Raw genomic sequence first — 16,724 nt, forward strand, 5'->3', positions numbered from 1 at the left:
CACGAGTAGCACAACAACGCGACGCTCGAGCAGGCTACCACGGAGCGTGAGCAGGCGGTGGCAACTGCTCACGAGCAGGACGGTGGCGCTCAAGCAAGTTGCGGCGGTGGTGCCCGAGCAACACGGCAGCGCGCGAGCAAGCTATGGTGGCCGCCTCCTCCCTACGCCCTAGCTGAGCTCGCCACGACAGAGCAGCCGTCTGCCCTCTGCCGCTGTGACTGCGCCCACCATGGATAGAGCAGCCGCACGCGTCGCGGCAATAATGCCACCCGCGCTGAGCCTCCTCTATGCGGCTCTGCTGCCCCTGCACCTCTCCCTCACCCTCTGGTCACTTCAGCTGCCGCAACAGTAGAAATTGGGGGTTGAGCTCCACCGAATGGTAGAGTCTAATAAAATACCACTAATAGACTCTCCGAGACATGATATACCTCGTACTCACCTCGCCTGAACCTCTACCATAGCCGTTCGGCCAGTGATGCGACCGTGTCCGCCGCGGAGCGCTGCCGACCTCGCTGCCCGCACGTGGCTAGCCTTTAACCGACACCCTCCGCCTCAACCGTAGGCACTGCTAGCACCAGAGTAAGATGTGGATGCTCCCACTCAATCTCTGCCACTCCCTCACTGTCTAGGCTTGCCGGAACAGTCATGCCGCCATAGCAGTTCGCCGCCGGCATGGTCGGAGCGCTAGAGTTCGTCGTTTAACTTCTAACCGCTGCCCAGGGTTTCGCTTTGGTCCATATATGCTCGTAGATTCGTTAGCTTGGCCGGCGCATCGCTCTTTTGCCCGACGTAACCGCGCCGTGCCGATAGGCACCGCACCGGTGAGCACGGGCCCCTAGGGGTCTCCTCAGCTCCTCCCCGTCGCGATCGTGGCCGTCGGGCTGCCAGCACGCGTTGTCAGCAGGCCACGCCCCGCCTCTAGCCGAGCCACGGCCGGCCCTAGGACAGCGTGGGCCTGGCACTGCTCGCCGACAGGCCTCCTCCACACTGATGGAGAGAAGGCTTCTACTCCCAGTTGGGATCCCCTTTTAATCCCGGTTTCCCAACCGGGTGTAAGAATCTGGGACTAAAGGGTCTTCCCTTTAGTCCCGGGTCAGTAACCAGGAGTAAAGCCCCCTCTTCAGTTAAAAAAATAAACGAATTCCTTGAGACCTCGCTTGCGCTGTGTGGGATTCGAACACAAGACCTCTCTCATCACGCGTAGATTCCTTACCAACTCAACTGCACACCACATGTGACATAGTCCTCCCCGCTCCTACTTTTAAATTGACCCGTGAGGGACCTTTAGTCCCGGTTCGTAATATCAACCCGGACTAAAAGGTCACCATTTAGTCCCGGTTGGTGTTACCAACCGGGACCAAAGGTTGGAGGACTTTTAGTCCCGGTTGGTGGCTCCAACCAGGAGTAAAGGTCCCCTGCCACTGTGCCGAGCGCAGTAGCCGTTGGGCAGGGACCTTTAGTCCCGGTTGGAGCGGTTGGAGACACCAACCGGGACTAAAGGTCTCTCTAGTCCCGGGCGCAAAAAATACCGGGACTAGAGCCCATTTTGGCCTCGGATGAAAGGTCTGTTCTCTACTAGTGCCACCGCCATGGTTGTGCGTGCACGTGTAGCAGCAGCTTGGCCACGCGCCTTTGCTGCCCTTGTCGGCGCTCTCCTCCCTCTTGAAATCTACGACGACCTTCAACCTGCGGCTGGCTGCCCCCGGCGGCCAGAGCCCGCAGCCAGATCTTCCTGGCTGAGGCGCCTATGTCCTGCAGCCCTGCGTGGCTTCGTTGGGAAGGGAGGTGATAAGTGGGTGATGTGTGGGCCCCATATGTCACTGAGATGGAGGTTGGCATCCTACGTGGCGGTCAACACCAGCATGGCGTGGTCAAATCCGCTCCACGTAGGACAAAACAGCCCTGCCCGCGCCAAAAGTGAACGGTTTTGACAGTTAAGGTATCACCGCTAGACGGTTTTATAGTTGAGGGTTAAAATTAGACGAACCCTATAGTTGAGGGGCCAAAAGTGGACTTAACCATTTTTAGACGTATGTTGCATTTTGTTGCATCTGGATGTTTCAAAACTAGATCGAGTGTTGCATCTCCCTCATCGCCTTTCTGTTGTCTCGCCTCGGTGTCAAGTGTGGGAAAGCAGAGGCGGTCCCCACTGGCACGGGCGGGCCCTACGTGCTTGCAGGCAGGCGCAGCAGACAAGACGTGGGCGGGCAGGCACGGCACGCGGGACAGGGGCAGTGGCGCGGACGTCCGGACAGGGGGCTAGCGTCCGAGCGCTAGCCACGTCCATCAATACAACTGACCTTTTGTCGATAACAAATTGATTAGGACACAGGGGGCGCGGAGCTCGGCAGTCCCACAGAGATGCGTGTTCCAACACAGTAGCCGTCAGTCATAGTCGAGGGTGGTTGTGATTGGTTCACGCTGCCAAAGGTCATCCGGCCGGCTGTGTTTCTTCCAGGTGTACAGAAAAGGCACCGGTGTGGCGGTGTACAGAAAAGAGTCAGATCGATGGGAGTGGCACCGTGGCAAGCCAGAGCAGAGAGCAGAAGCCATGGAGGCTCATGATCGAGCCGCCACCCGCCAGGATAGCCATGCTACCAGAACGCCACCATGTCTGAATTCTAATCACCCACCAGGATAGGCTTCCACCCAGGCCCACCGCGACGCGCTGCTCTCCGCTCTCCGGCACGACTGACCTGCACTGTAGCGCGTTCGGCTTCATGCGTGCTAAGCGCTCGGGCGAGGGCTGGCAGGCCATCGTGAATCGCGATCGTCAGGTTAGGGTGGGAGGAGTGTTCACCTGTCTGCTTGCTTTCTTGCCCTTATCATCGGACAATCTGATGTTCATAGAAACTGTCTGAGAACATATTTCGAGTGATGACAACACAAAGGCCAATAAATATGACTATTATGTTACAACAAGTTGAACCAAAATTGCAGTCTCAAACTCAAGTAGGTGCGACTGCAATATCTTTTATTGTCCATATGGTTGACAAGAAATTAAATGACGTACCCCTCCGATTCCAAATTATAAGTTTTTTATTTGCTTTTCTAAGTGCAAGCTATATATGCACCTATATGTATGCAATACGTAACAAAGGTTGTGTATTTAGAAAAGCCAAAACGACTTATAGTTTAGAGTAGAGAGAGTAATTTTTAACAAAAAAATGCGACACAATTATTTACAAGTTACTTTCAAGGTGACCTTTTGGACGAGGTTTTTGTCCATTCATCATATGGAGGCAGACCAGTCTAATTTGAAGTGAATATGTCGAGTATTGGAGACTATAGCAATGGAGATTTTCCCTAAAATGGGTGGCTTTTTTAGTAATCGGCTTAGAGCTTCGTTATTAGTCTCTTTTAAATCCTTCTCTTTTGTTGTTTTTTAAATGGTGACTAGAACTTTATAATAATAACAAGAAGGATACCCTGCGTGTTGTAGTGGGATATTTTTTTATAAATAAAGTTGTTGCATGTGTATAAGTTGGTTCTACATATATGTTCTTATATCGGTTTTGGTCAAAACTGGGCAATTTATGGAAGAATCCAATAAAAAATAACAGAATATTAGATTGAATTATAAGATGATAGAACAAAACATATAGCATGATGTGGATGCTTTGAATTATTGTAGATTGACAATAGTAGTTGCACTTAATGAGGGATAACATGGATATATTTTACACTTAGTTTGGGATGATGTGGATCATTTGCATGAAAAGGTTGAAAGTTAGTTTGGGGAAGGGAGTAGAATGATACGCATTTAGTGAAGCATGATGTAGATAACTTGCATATTAAGATTGGAAGCTAGTGGGTGGGTGGTGAGGCATTTAGTATAGGATGACGAGGATAACTTGCTTGTTGATATTGGAAGCTAGTGGTTGTTTTAATAAGATATATAGACAAATAGTTGTGTTAGAAGCATGCACCGATAAATTTTTTCTGATTAACGGTCAAAATTAATCCTTTTGATCAGGGAAATTCGTTGCTTTGTTATATATGAAAAGCCTTTGTTCCTAAGCATGATGATGTCCATGCCAACCTTGAGGGGCTCGGCATGTTTTGTTCAGAGATGCATCAAGAATTGATGATATTCTTTTCTGACCATATTGAGACGATGGTGACGAACAACCACTAAAATGTACTGAGTATAGTTGCTCTTTCTTTTGTGCAACATACTAAAATATGCTTGAAATTGCAAACTTATGTGTTTCTCATCCATGTCTATGTAAAACATAAATGAGAGATTCTTCATGCTAAAGTGAACAAGGCATTTTGCTTGGAGGCTGCATAGAGATTGTTCGTTTTTCATGCATGTCTAATAAACTATGACTACAAAGCTACAGTCTAGCTAGGAGCCCTTCTTTCATTTCGTCACCATGTCTATGCGTAACTAGGTACTATTTAAAGTTTACATTCGTTGTGGCCAGCTCGCGAGGCCAGCATGTCCACGTCACTCCTAATTTTTCCGTCCGTCCGATCTTTGATTCTACGGCCCGGATTGCATGGGCCAGCTTTCGCTGATAGCGGCTTCTCCTGCTTCTCGTGCGCTTAACCAGCTTCTCCACTGCCTCTTGCTGCCTCCTCTGGCTTCTGCTCCGAATCCAACGAAACGAATAATAGACACAGCTTCTGCTCCGAAAAAAAAACGCACCTCGCCCCATCCTCTCTCGATCTCTCCCGAAACGGCGACGGCCAGGGCGACGGCGCCCCCCGGGCGGCGAGCGGACCTCCGCGGCGGCGCGCGGGCAGGACGGCGGCGCACGGCCGCGACCTGCACCCCGCTGGCCTCCTCTCCCTCTTCCCATCGGTTTCTCCCTCTCCCTCTCCCTCTCCATCCCGACACGGACAGGCCAACGACGGCTGGCACAGGCGGGCGCGGCGGCTGCGGGCGCCCTCCTCCTCCTCCTTTCCCCCTCGCGACTGGGCCCCGACGGTGTCCGCCGGCGTCGCTTGCCCCCGGCGCTGCCTCCTCCCTCTGCTCCGTGTGTGTTCATGTGTTGCAGGTGCTACAGGAAACCCTAGCAGCCTGTGCTAGGGGTCGCGGCGGCCCAGCTTCGTCCCAACCCCCGGCGGCGGTGCCCTTCTCCAGTGTGGACGCGCTCCCAGCGACAGCAGCGGCGACTGGCAGGTTGTTGTCCCTCCGGCGACTGCGTGGGCGACGAGGTAACCTCCCATCTCCTCCATGTCTCTTGGCCTTCTTTTACTGAATGTTTGTGTGGCGGGAGCCCCAAATTCTTGGTGCAGTTACCAATTTTTTGTGAGATTTTTCCTACATTCCTGGTACAAGTGATGCAAATCTGTTTCCAGAAGGCCACCTCCTTTCAATCACTCACAATGTTCCCCAAGTGCCGCATTGGTGAATACCCAGGCCTGTACAAACCATTTTAATTTATTCATGTATGTTCCTCAGTATTAGATTTTCACTTTTCAGACTAATGTATTAAATAAGTTAAGAAATATTGGATAGGTCAATGCTTACTACAGCAGATGACATGGCTTTCTTCCTTTCAAATTTGTGCCTGAATGTTCTCCTGTAGACACAGCCTCACATTTACCTTCGTCCCATATTGACCAGCATAGATGTTATACTTAAACATTTGCTACGGCAATACATGTTTTAGAATCATTTTACCTATTTGTTGGTGTTCATCGATCTTCTCCATTTGCTAGAGTGGTGGGAGTGGCAGTTCCTGAGCCCGACGGTGGAGCAGGCTGTGCGCCATGGTCTGCGTGACGCAAAGGACGATACACAATACAAATTTCTCTCAAATTGAATTTTATTCTTGTGTAGTGATTTCGGTTCAACACAGGACTTCATTTCATAGGCCAATTTTGAGGACTATCATCAGGTGCGACAACATCAAGGTGTTTTTGTTCCCTTCTTTTTGTCATTCTTTTACCTGTTTGATAAAGTTTTAGTTCATAATTTATAGCATCCTCAACGAACTTGCTTCATTTTGTGAATTTGTATGATGCTACTGGTTTTCTTAGATTATTTACAGAGTAGGAAGTATCCATCTAGACGAAGAAAAAAGTTCACTGGTCAACAGTACAGTTGATTCCATCAAGTTTTAGCTAAATTATTTTATTAATGCTTGCCCAGGTTTCTCAGAATGATTTTTATTCTTGTGCAAGAATTTTGTTTTGAGACAACTTCATTCCATGGGTGCATTTTGAGGGCTATCAGCAGGTGTAACTGCATCAAGGTGCTCCTGATCCATTGCTTTTATCATATTTCTTCTACCGTGTGCTAAAATTTTCATTCAGATTAAACCTTGAATTTTTAGTTTGATACAATTTATATGCACATTGTAAAATCTCAGAACAAGCCAACCACTTGGAAAAAAAACATTATCTGGTCTGTAACAAACATCATGACCCTACTCAGGTACTTAGTTGGGTTGCATACTATATGTTAGCTTACTAATCGCTGGTACATATTTAGCTACACTATTAGAAGTTTGAGATCACACAAGTACCAGTAGTGCCATTTGTTGTTCTTTTACTGTCCTGCAAGGTTGAAAGTGATGCTTTGGTCATTTCCTTTAGGTTTCATGTTCAGTAATGTGCATAGAAGTTCTTTTGCTATTCGCTCTTTTCATAAATTCACCTAGCATTTTAGTACTGTCCCATGGATGTGCTTCGTAGATTGATTATAATGGGAAGTATATCAGCTCCTGCAACATTAACCAATATGAAATCAGTGTATAAAAACAACACATGAGAGAAAAGCTTGGACATGGCTGCAGATGTTATTTTTTCTGTGTTTGAGGCGACCCTGTGTGGAGGTTTATTTTCTGCTGATGACATTATTGTCAATGCATTCTATGGCATGCTTCTCGGCAATTTCTTTCGGGTTTTTCTTTCTTTTAGACCTCACAGTACCTACACTGAAACTTGAGCGTATTTAGTTTGTCGCAGTCCCTATCAATGTAGTTCCAGGGCCTACAATTTTTGTTTGGTGATGTTGTTGATATATTGATCACATTCATTTCATAAACCTAGAAATATGAATCTAGAACTTTATTTTGGAGGTTTCATGTTATTATTTTTGCTGACATGGCCCTTAGAGACCTAAATGCTTACTGAATCATTATTATTATGAGTAGGAAAGAAGACGAGGGCTAAGAAGATAAGAGTATGTAGTCAATGGGCAGGTAAAGAACTTGCACAGACACCTCCATTTTTTAGTGATGCAAAAGACTGGAATGCGCTTGACATGGTTATGTTTTACCAACAACTGTGCTTTTGGATTTTTTGGCCAACCAGCTAAATGTTGGTTTAGGTTTATGCCTACAACCTGAGAGGATAAGTAAGCTGTAAAAAAATAGTTCAGTTTTCTTACTGATAAAAATGTTCCTAAATACATACGCTATTTTGAAATGGGAGTGGCACACGAGGATAGGGGAAGCACAACTTAGAGTTGATGCATGTTGTGGACCATCTGTTTTAATTTCGATTATCAGTATGGAGATTTGCAAATAACTGAAACAAAGTCCAGCTGTTTTAGATCAATGAGCAACATGCAGAAACAACAAAAAAACTGAAAGTACTGAATCTGCACTGTTTTTTTCTATTTTACAGATCTGCTCTACACTATTTGTTGTATTCTTAAATTACTGAACCAACTACTACATGGCTGTAGGAAATCATGCAGTAAACTACTCAACCCTGTTTGAATTGTGGCTAGCATCAGGGTGGATGATTAATTGAGAAATAGTATTGGTAGGCTGCCACATCCATTTTTTGAGCTGAATCTTTATGCAGAGTGGTGCATAAAAATCCATTTGTAGCAATGCTTCTGTGCAGGACAATAGTTACCTGGCATGTGTGAGTTTTTTGGTGCGAACCTGATGCTTCTGTGACCTGTAAGTACATTTGTGTAAGAGAATAGTTGGTCATGAGTCATCTTTAGTTAATCTCAGTTCTATTTAGTTAATTTCAGTTCTGGACCTGGGACTACTGTATCTGAACCTAAGACTGCATTTGTTCTGATATAATTTAGTTCAAATATAATTTTACTCAGCCACATAGTTTACATGGCATATTGGATCACAACGTCTTGCATACATTAACCGCTCTAGCTTGTCTTTGGAAAGAATGAAATGAAATCCCCCACTGAGAGTCAGTTTCATTAAATTAAAATGTTATCACATGCAGCTAAATAGTTCTTAAACCATCAGCATGTTCGCTTGCTCGTAAACGATCGTAAATTTCCAGCCGGGAACAGTATTTTTCTCTCACACCAAACCAGCCAGTAGTAAATAATCCACGATACGATACGGCCTCCCGAACAGGCTGCATGCTTGCAATGACATAACAGGCATTGACCTTTATTTTGATGATTTAAATGGATTGTTCTCCAGCCCACAACTTTGAGTCGGATCAAAGCTGGAAAATTCATTAGCAGCGCTAAACATCAGAGCAACCTCAGAAGCTGATGCCACTTTCCTTAAGAGCAATGTCTTATCATCTGCTACTTTGACTTTTGCTATGTGCGCTATGCTGTGTTGTGCCATCTCAGAGACTATACCTCCTTGGTATTCTATCCTATGACTGTAAAATTATGTACTATTTGGACATCTAGGGTCCTGGTGTAGGACTGTCTCGTGTAAGATATATATAAGTACTATTTGGACATCCTCTGTATCATGTAATCTATATATAGTGTTTGAACATGTCGCAACTGTTTTAGAAGTTAAGCCTTCTATTCAGTGCGTGTTACCATGTTGTTGGGCTAACTGTGGACCGAGTAATGGGAACAAATGCCTCTGTTCCATTAACTAGGTAGAACTTGTCATATTTATTCTTTGTCGACATTATTCCATTTCTCAGATAGAACTGCGGCCATCACTCGCGCGCATGGGCGCGCTCCAATCACTAGTCTCTCTCTAAATGAGGGACCAAGTCCTATATCTAACAACAAGAAGAAGAGAGATCAAGTCCTATGTCTTTATTAATTGTTTCCACTTGATATATTAGAGGAAAACAATATGAGCACAATACAGCTTGGGAGGGCAATGGAGCTATGATTGATGTCTTGAATTGCGAAGTAACAACAACAACAAGAGAGATCAAGTCCTATGTTTTTTATTAATTGTTTCCACTTGATATATTGGAGGAAAACAATATAGCCACAATACAGCTTGGGAGGAAAATGGAGCTACGATTGATGCCTTAATTGTGAAGTAGCCACAAACACAAAGTTTCTTTGTATTTATATGTTGTACCTGCATCTCATTCATGGCCATGACAGCGGCATGTTGTACAGTTATTTTTATGTAATTTCTTTTTTGACTGGATTGAGTTAACCACCATAATTTTGTGGTTTTGTTTGCTCTTGAGCTTTCTACTCCACATAAGTACGTAATTAAGTTTCGCCATGAATCATTGAGAAAGTAATATGCCACGACATTCCACAGTTACATCAACAAAGACACAAATGATTCGGTTACTCCGATCCAACAGAACCAAAGGATGGATGGATGAATTATTCTGGCAGGCGTCCCGGGGTAGCTAGCAGAGCTGGCAATCATGTATGCGGCGCAAGCAGAGGATTGATGACATGTCCGGCGAAAACCACCACGCCACTGACATCCTCCATGAGGAAGAAGGCGAATGGGTGATCGGCGACGAAGTCCACAGTCGGATCAAGGGACAGGGAAGCCCCAAACATCATGGCCACGGTGCCAGCGGCGGCCATGGTCCCGCTCTCCTTCACTTTGACGACACACTGGTGCAGCACAGACGACAAGGCCACCGGCGGCGCCGGCGGGGTCAGCATCTCCGAGAACGAGTCGCCGGAGGAACGGAAGGGCAGGTACAGCCCGAGGCTCTGTAGCATCTTCGACGCATCCACCGTCAGCGACACCTCGAACTTGGGGATCTTGAGCTCGCCCACCTTGAGGACGGGCTGCTCCGGCACGGCGGACCTGCCCAGGAGCGTGTCCGGGCTGGCGCTGATCGCTCGCACGAGGGCTGGCAGGCCGTCGCGGTCGTCCGGGAGGTAGATGTACATGGCGAACTCCGTCCCGTCGCCGCCGCCATCGCCGCCACGGTAGGGCATACGCAGGACCTTGAAACCGGCGGCTGGGTGGACGCCGATCTGCATGAACATGTGCCGGAAACTCCCCCTCATGAACGGCACGCGCACGACGCCGTGTTCCCGCGACGCGTTGACGACGTAGAACGGGCGTTCCTCGGTATGCTCCGGGACGAAGGGGTCGCTCCAGTAGCCGTCGAAGTAGACCGAGTTGCCGACGACGACCGCCGTGGAGGCGTGGCAGTCGCCCTCCGAGAGCATGTTCTTGATGAGGCCGCCGGTGGTGCGGTCGAACCACTCGTTGATCTCGGCCGTCGCCCCCCTGGGATTGCCGCGGAAGTTCACCGATCGCGCCTCGGCCTTGTGGACGGCGGCGGCCGTGTCCGCGAAGGCACGGCTGAGGCGAAGCGAGGCGTCGACCCAGACGCCGGTGGCGGACCGGACCTTGGACTCCTCGTCCCCGCCGCCTCCGCCGTCGCGGCCGGCGAGGACGACGGACGCGACCTTCGAGGCCAACGTGGCGTGTGCCTCCGCGCCCGCGGGGCCGAGGAATTGGGCGATCTGGTCGCGCGTGGCGCCCGAAGCGCCGGCGGCCAGCAGGGAGAGCGTGGAGTGGAAGGAGATCGGCGAGAAGGCGAGGTTGGTGGTGGGCATTCCGTTGTCGAGGCCTCCAAGGTGGCGGAGGAGGAGCAGGCAGAGCGCGGCCTGGTCCTGCACGGCGGCGGCGGCGACTGCCTGGCCCGCCATTGATGTGGCTTTTCACTGGCCGCGACCGCGATTTGGAGGGGATCGATGATTATTCCCACAAGCTCAGTGAACAGGGTTTAAATATAACAGATTTGTTAGTTTCTTTCGTTGTGACATCTTAACTCATAAGTAATGAAACCTTAGCTCATAAGTAAATGATTTTCTGTGTTACCTACTCACTCCTTCCAAAAAATAAGTGTCTGGTATTCATGTCGATCAAACTGCAATCTTTTTTTGAAACTTCTATACTAAGTCTAAGGGTTATTTGGCTAAATACCAAAACTGTCATGGATGGTTAGAGGGCTAAATGTCAAATTAAAACTCTAATTTTGATTCATTGCATGGTCTACTGCAACCAGGGTTTTCAATTTTGGTATTGCAAAAATTTCGGCCACCACCGAAACTACCGAATTTCGCGAAATTCGGCCGAAATTTCGGCGAAATTTTTTTAGAGACTAGCACATGAAGTATGCTTTTTCTAAAAAAAACATTTAAATCTAAACAAATATTAGTATGATTTATGACTACACATCTATTGAATACAAAAATATGCAATATAAACAATAAAAAATTGAGTCTAAAGTTATATAGCACATGTATTAGTGTATTACAAAATTTCGGATTTTTCTTTCGGCCACCACCGAAATTACCGAATTTCGCGAAATTTGGCCGAAATTTCGCCGAAATTTTGAGCCCTGACTGCAACTCGTTCCCATCACCATATTTCTATTTCTGTTTTATTTTCTAGTAGAATTTGGTGAAACCCAAGGCTCTCGGGGCCTATTTTTGGTATGAAAGCTCATCACCGCAGCCACCATGGCAGAGAACTCACTACTTAAGCTCGTCACCACTAGTTTGAAAGAGATCATCACCGCTGGTTTCTTCTTTTATTGATGAAAGTCGACGGTACTAATTAGGGTTATTACCAGCGGGCAGCGGCCTGCTCGTGTTACCAACTGACGGTAATAGTGAATTTTAAAATAATGGGATTGCCAGCACCTAAACGTCTGGACGGATGGGGTGTCCGGACGTCTGCGCATACAGTCCGTTTTCCCGCGACGTTTCCCACGCTCACGCAGGATCCGTGCCGCCCTAAACGTCACCAGCATGAATTAAGAAGGGAGGCAGCAACAGATGCCCCCACCGGCGCTAGGAGGAGGAGGAGGCGTCGGGAGGAGGATGGAGGAGACACCGAGGCGAGGCAGGAGAAAAGCGAGGTGGGAGATATAACACCCGATTTGCTTCTGAAACATCCAGATGCAACGCTTGCAACATAAGTCTGGAGATAGACGAAACACTTGAAATAAGCATCTGAAACACTTGCAAAAACACCTGAAAACACTTGAAAACCATGTAAAACATATGCAACATCCAGATAAAATGCTTACAACATATGTGTGAAACTTATGCAACATCCAAATAAACATACTTGCAACATACATCTGGAAAAATAGCTGAAACATTAGGAATAAAATTTTGCAACATACGTGTACAACACATTGTAACATATGAAACATCCCAATCCACTTTTGCAACATCCACATGAAACACTTGCATCATCTAGATGAAACATTTGAAACACTTAAAACATACTCTTGCAACATGCGTTTTCAACGTGTAATGTCACCTTGCTACTTGGACGAATCGCGGAGCTCGACGCCAGCGTGGAGGTCGGCGGCGGCACATGGAGCTCGCCGATGTGCCCCTGGGTGAGGACCTACTCGGTGACTTGGGTGAGCACCTGCGCGAGGTGCGCGAGCACCCTGGGCGAGCATCTACACGAGCACCCGTGGGCGACCATCCGCTCGGCGGCCTAGGTGAAAGGTCGAGATGGCGGACTAGAGGGGGGTGAATAGTCCTTTATAAATTTAATCGCGCCGGCTAACCAAAATAAATGCGGAATTAAAATAATCGGTCTAGCTAAGACTACACCCCTCTATCAAAGTTCACAAACACCTTATAAAGATCCTAATTAGGCAACAAAGGTGTTGGGCTAGCTAGAGCTCACCTATCTAATTCTAGGAGCAAGGTCACACAAACCTATGCCACTAATACTTTACACACCGGGGAGCTCCTTCACAATTCTAGTAAGCAAAAGCACAAAGCTCCTAAGCTCACTAGCAATGCTCAATAACAAGGCAACCAATACCAAATTAGACAGTATTTAGCTACACAAACTAAGCCATGTGACTAACAAGGTTACACAAACCAAATTAGCCACGCAAGAAAGCTACTTCTTTGCTACACAAGCAAGAAGGTAACTAGTGAGCTACACAAGCTAACTAATTACAAGAGCAACTACACAAGCACAATGTATATGAGAGTAACTACAAGCTTGTGTAAGGGGATTGCAAACCAACAGGAAGAACAATGTTGACACGGTGATTTTTCTCCTGAGGTTCACGTGCTTGCCAACACGCTACGTCCCCGTTGTGTCGACTGCTCACTTGGTGGTTCGGCGGCTAATTGGCATCACCCGCCAAGCCCACACGTCGAGCACCGTAAGAACCTACCCCGAAAGTGAGGGTAGCTCAATGACACGCTCAACTAGAGTTGCTCTTCGTGGCTCCCACGGGACGAGCACAATGCTCCTCACAAAGCTCTTCTCCGGAGCACCGCACAAGCTTCTTGCGGGCTTCGACGGAGACCACCACCAAGCCATCTAGGAGGTGGCAACATCCAAGAGTAACAAGCACCACCGGCTTGCAACTCGATCACCTAGTGCCACTCGATGCAATCACACTAGAATCGCTCACTCACTCGATCGAATGAACAATATCAAGCACAAGTGAGTTAGAGGGCTCCAAAGCACTACCACATATACCACCAAGGCTCTAATGTGCTCAGCTCTGCTCAGCTAACAGCCAAAGGCCGACCAAGGGGCTATTTATAAGCCCCCACGAAAATAGAGCCGTTGTACCCCTTCACTGGGCATAGCTCGGGGTGACCAGACGCGCCGGTCGGATCGATCGGACACACCCAGTCCAGCGTTCGGTCAATGGATGCATGCCACGCGTCGCCTCCGTTCAACTTCAGTCGCTTGATCTCAACGATCGGCTGCCGCGTGCCAATGGTCAAGTGATGACCGGACACAGCACAATGAGGATGACCGGATGCTGCTATGCCTGAGTCCGGTCGTTTCTAGAGAGCTCCCCGAGCCTCTATTTTGCGACCGAACGTGTCTGCTCCTGCACGACCGGACGTAGACCAACGTCCAATCAGCTCTATGCCCGTGCGCCAACTTCAGCGCCACCTACGTCACCATACGTCACCCTGACCGGACGCGGCCACTGTGTGTCCGGTTACTTCTTCGCCCAACGTTCGGTCACTTGGCCGAGACCGCATGCTATCTGCTGCCACTGACCGGACACATCGGTCCTGCCGAGACCAGCGTCCGGTCACTCACAGTGACACCTTCTCGCCTCTGTTTCTTCACCGAGTTGATCCTCATCAACTCCAACTTCTTCTCCTTTGCAAATGTGCCAACACCACCAAGTGTACACCACCATGTGTATGTGTGTTAGCTTTTCACAAACAAGTTTCAAAGGATTACCCACTCAACCTGCCATGCCACTCGATCCTAGCGACGATGCAAAGTTAGATCACTCGAGTGGCACTAGATGACTGATATGCAAACAAGTTTGCCCCTCTTGATAGTACGGCATCTATCCTAAACCCAGTCATCAACTTCTCTACACACCTATGACTGGTGAAATGAAATGCCCTAGGTTATACCTTTGTCTTACGCATTCCATTCCATCTCCTTTTAATGTCAATGCACACATGCACCAACACGATCAACAATGATATGATCCACTTCATATCATCATGTGATCATATTGGTTCATCGATCTTGACTTCACTTGCTTTTCACCGTTGCCTTCGTCCATCGGCGCCAAGTCTTGCTCAAGCTTCACCGCCACGCGGTCCATCGCTCCAAAGCCTCCGACTTACCCTTCACTCTTGCAACCGGTCCTTCAAGCCAAGTCATGTCTTGATCTTCTCCACCTTGATCACATGACTCAATGTTATGTCTCATGTGCAATAAGCTCCTTCATCATCACATCTGTGAGCTTTGCAACATCTCCGAGCCATCTTCACCTCCATGGCATATGTTGCTCATACACATGTACCTGTGGACTAATCACTTGTGTATCTCACATAAACACAATTAGTCCACCTAGGTTGTCACTCAATTACCAAAACCAAACAAGGACCTTTCACTAGGCCATCGCACCCTTAGCGAGCACCTACTCGGCAACTGAGTGGGCAGCGGAGGTGGACACGGTGAGCAGATGCCTAGTGCAAGCAAGCGGCACGATGGAGCATGGAGTGGGGAAGGCAGACGACGCGATGGAGTTAGGTGCGGAGGTCCAATGGAGCATTGGATAAGGCCATGATGGTGGAGGCTGAGCGAATAGAGAACTTTTTTTTGAAGGGGTGCTTACGGGAGCGAGTGCGGAAGCCACATCCATCCGTCCCGATGCCCTCACTTGAAAACCATGTAAAACATATGCAACATCTAGATAAAATACTTACAACATATGTGTGAAACATATGCAGCATCCAAATAAACACACTTGCAATATACATTTGGAAAAATAGCTGAAACATTAGGAACAAAATCTTGCAACATACATGTACAACACATTGTAACATATGAAACATCCCAATCTACTTTTGCAACATCCACATGAAACACTTGCATCATTTAGATGAAACATTTGAAATACTTGAAACATACTCTTGCAACATGCGTTTTTAGCGGGCAATGTCACCTTGCTACTTGGACGAATCACAGAGCTCGATGCCAGCGTGGAGGTCGGTGGCGGCACATGGAGCTCGCCGATGTGCCCCTGGGTGAGGACCTGCTCGATGGCTTGGGTGAGCACCAGCGCGAGGTGCGTGAGCACCCAGGGCGAGCATCTGCACGAGCACCCATGGGCAACCACCCTCTAGGTGGCCTAGGCCATCGCACCCTTGGCGAGCACCTACTCAGCAATTGAGTGGGCAGCGGAGGTGGCCACGACGAGCAGATGCCTGGTGCAAGCGAGAGGCACGATGGAGCGCGGAGTGGGGAAGGCGGGCGACGCTGTGGAGTCGGGTGCGGAGGTCCAATGGAGCATTGGATAAGGCCGTGACGGTGGAGGCCGAGCGCAATAGAGAACTTTTTTTGAAGGGGTGCTGACAGGAGCGAGCGAACGGATAAGGTAGCGAGTGCGGAAGCCACATCCATCCGTCCCGGATGCCCTCACGGGAGCATTACTGTTAAAATAAAAAGGTCTAGTGAGCCCTGAAGAAGGTGATGGAAAATGATGGTGTCCAAATATTCCGTTAACGAAAGATAATTCTTGGTTTGGTGGAAACTTGTCACTCACGATTCGGCTTCCAATCCTGAACCCATGTTGGACTAGCCACAAAGGCTAATTCCTGTCTCTAAATCAAGAACACAAGCAAGAAACAAGACTCGCCTGGATTTTTGAAAAAAAATATTAAGCCCATGAGCTGGGGTCTCTCAAACTAATAAACGATAAAACTATTCGATGGTATATTAATCTAAGCAAAATTCAAACCCTAACATAGGCGACAATTGTCAAATACATAGTGTTAGGGGCCGGCTAAGTACTCTTAGACACATACTAAATGGACTTCGATACGATACAAGATACAGTAACCCAAAAGCTGGTGGCAAACACCCTGGTAGATTCTAAACTTCTATACCTATTTTGACAATTCCTTCTACTTGTTTCAACTATTCCTATTCGCTCCAAAAGTTCGACGATTTCGGTTGACTCCAAGGTTGGTATGGGTATCATCAGAACAAAAGAATGCTATTCATAACCAAGCAGGCAACATTTCCTCCCTATCAAAAGGTTATAACTGCCACTCTAGGAAAAGCTAGCTTGTGCAAGGATGCTGATCACCTGATCCA

The 16,724-nt window shown here is 47.8% G+C and overlaps 1 protein-coding gene across 1 annotated transcript; it reads right to left on the reverse strand.

Annotated features, from left to right (window-relative positions):
* Positions 1-9,370: 9,370 nt before the first annotated feature.
* On the reverse strand, positions 9,371-10,888 carry LOC136462480 (serpin-Z1-like). Its single transcript, XM_066461574.1, has one exon. It carries the CDS (start codon positions 10,790-10,792, stop codon positions 9,536-9,538), a length of 1,257 nt encoding a protein of 418 aa, XP_066317671.1. The 5' UTR covers positions 10,793-10,888; the 3' UTR covers positions 9,371-9,535.
* Between the last annotated feature and the right edge of the window lie 5,836 nt (positions 10,889-16,724).

Source organism: Miscanthus floridulus, chromosome 7, assembly GCF_019320115.1.
Source record: "Miscanthus floridulus cultivar M001 chromosome 7, ASM1932011v1, whole genome shotgun sequence".
Lineage (NCBI taxonomy): Eukaryota > Viridiplantae > Streptophyta > Magnoliopsida > Poales > Poaceae > Miscanthus > Miscanthus floridulus.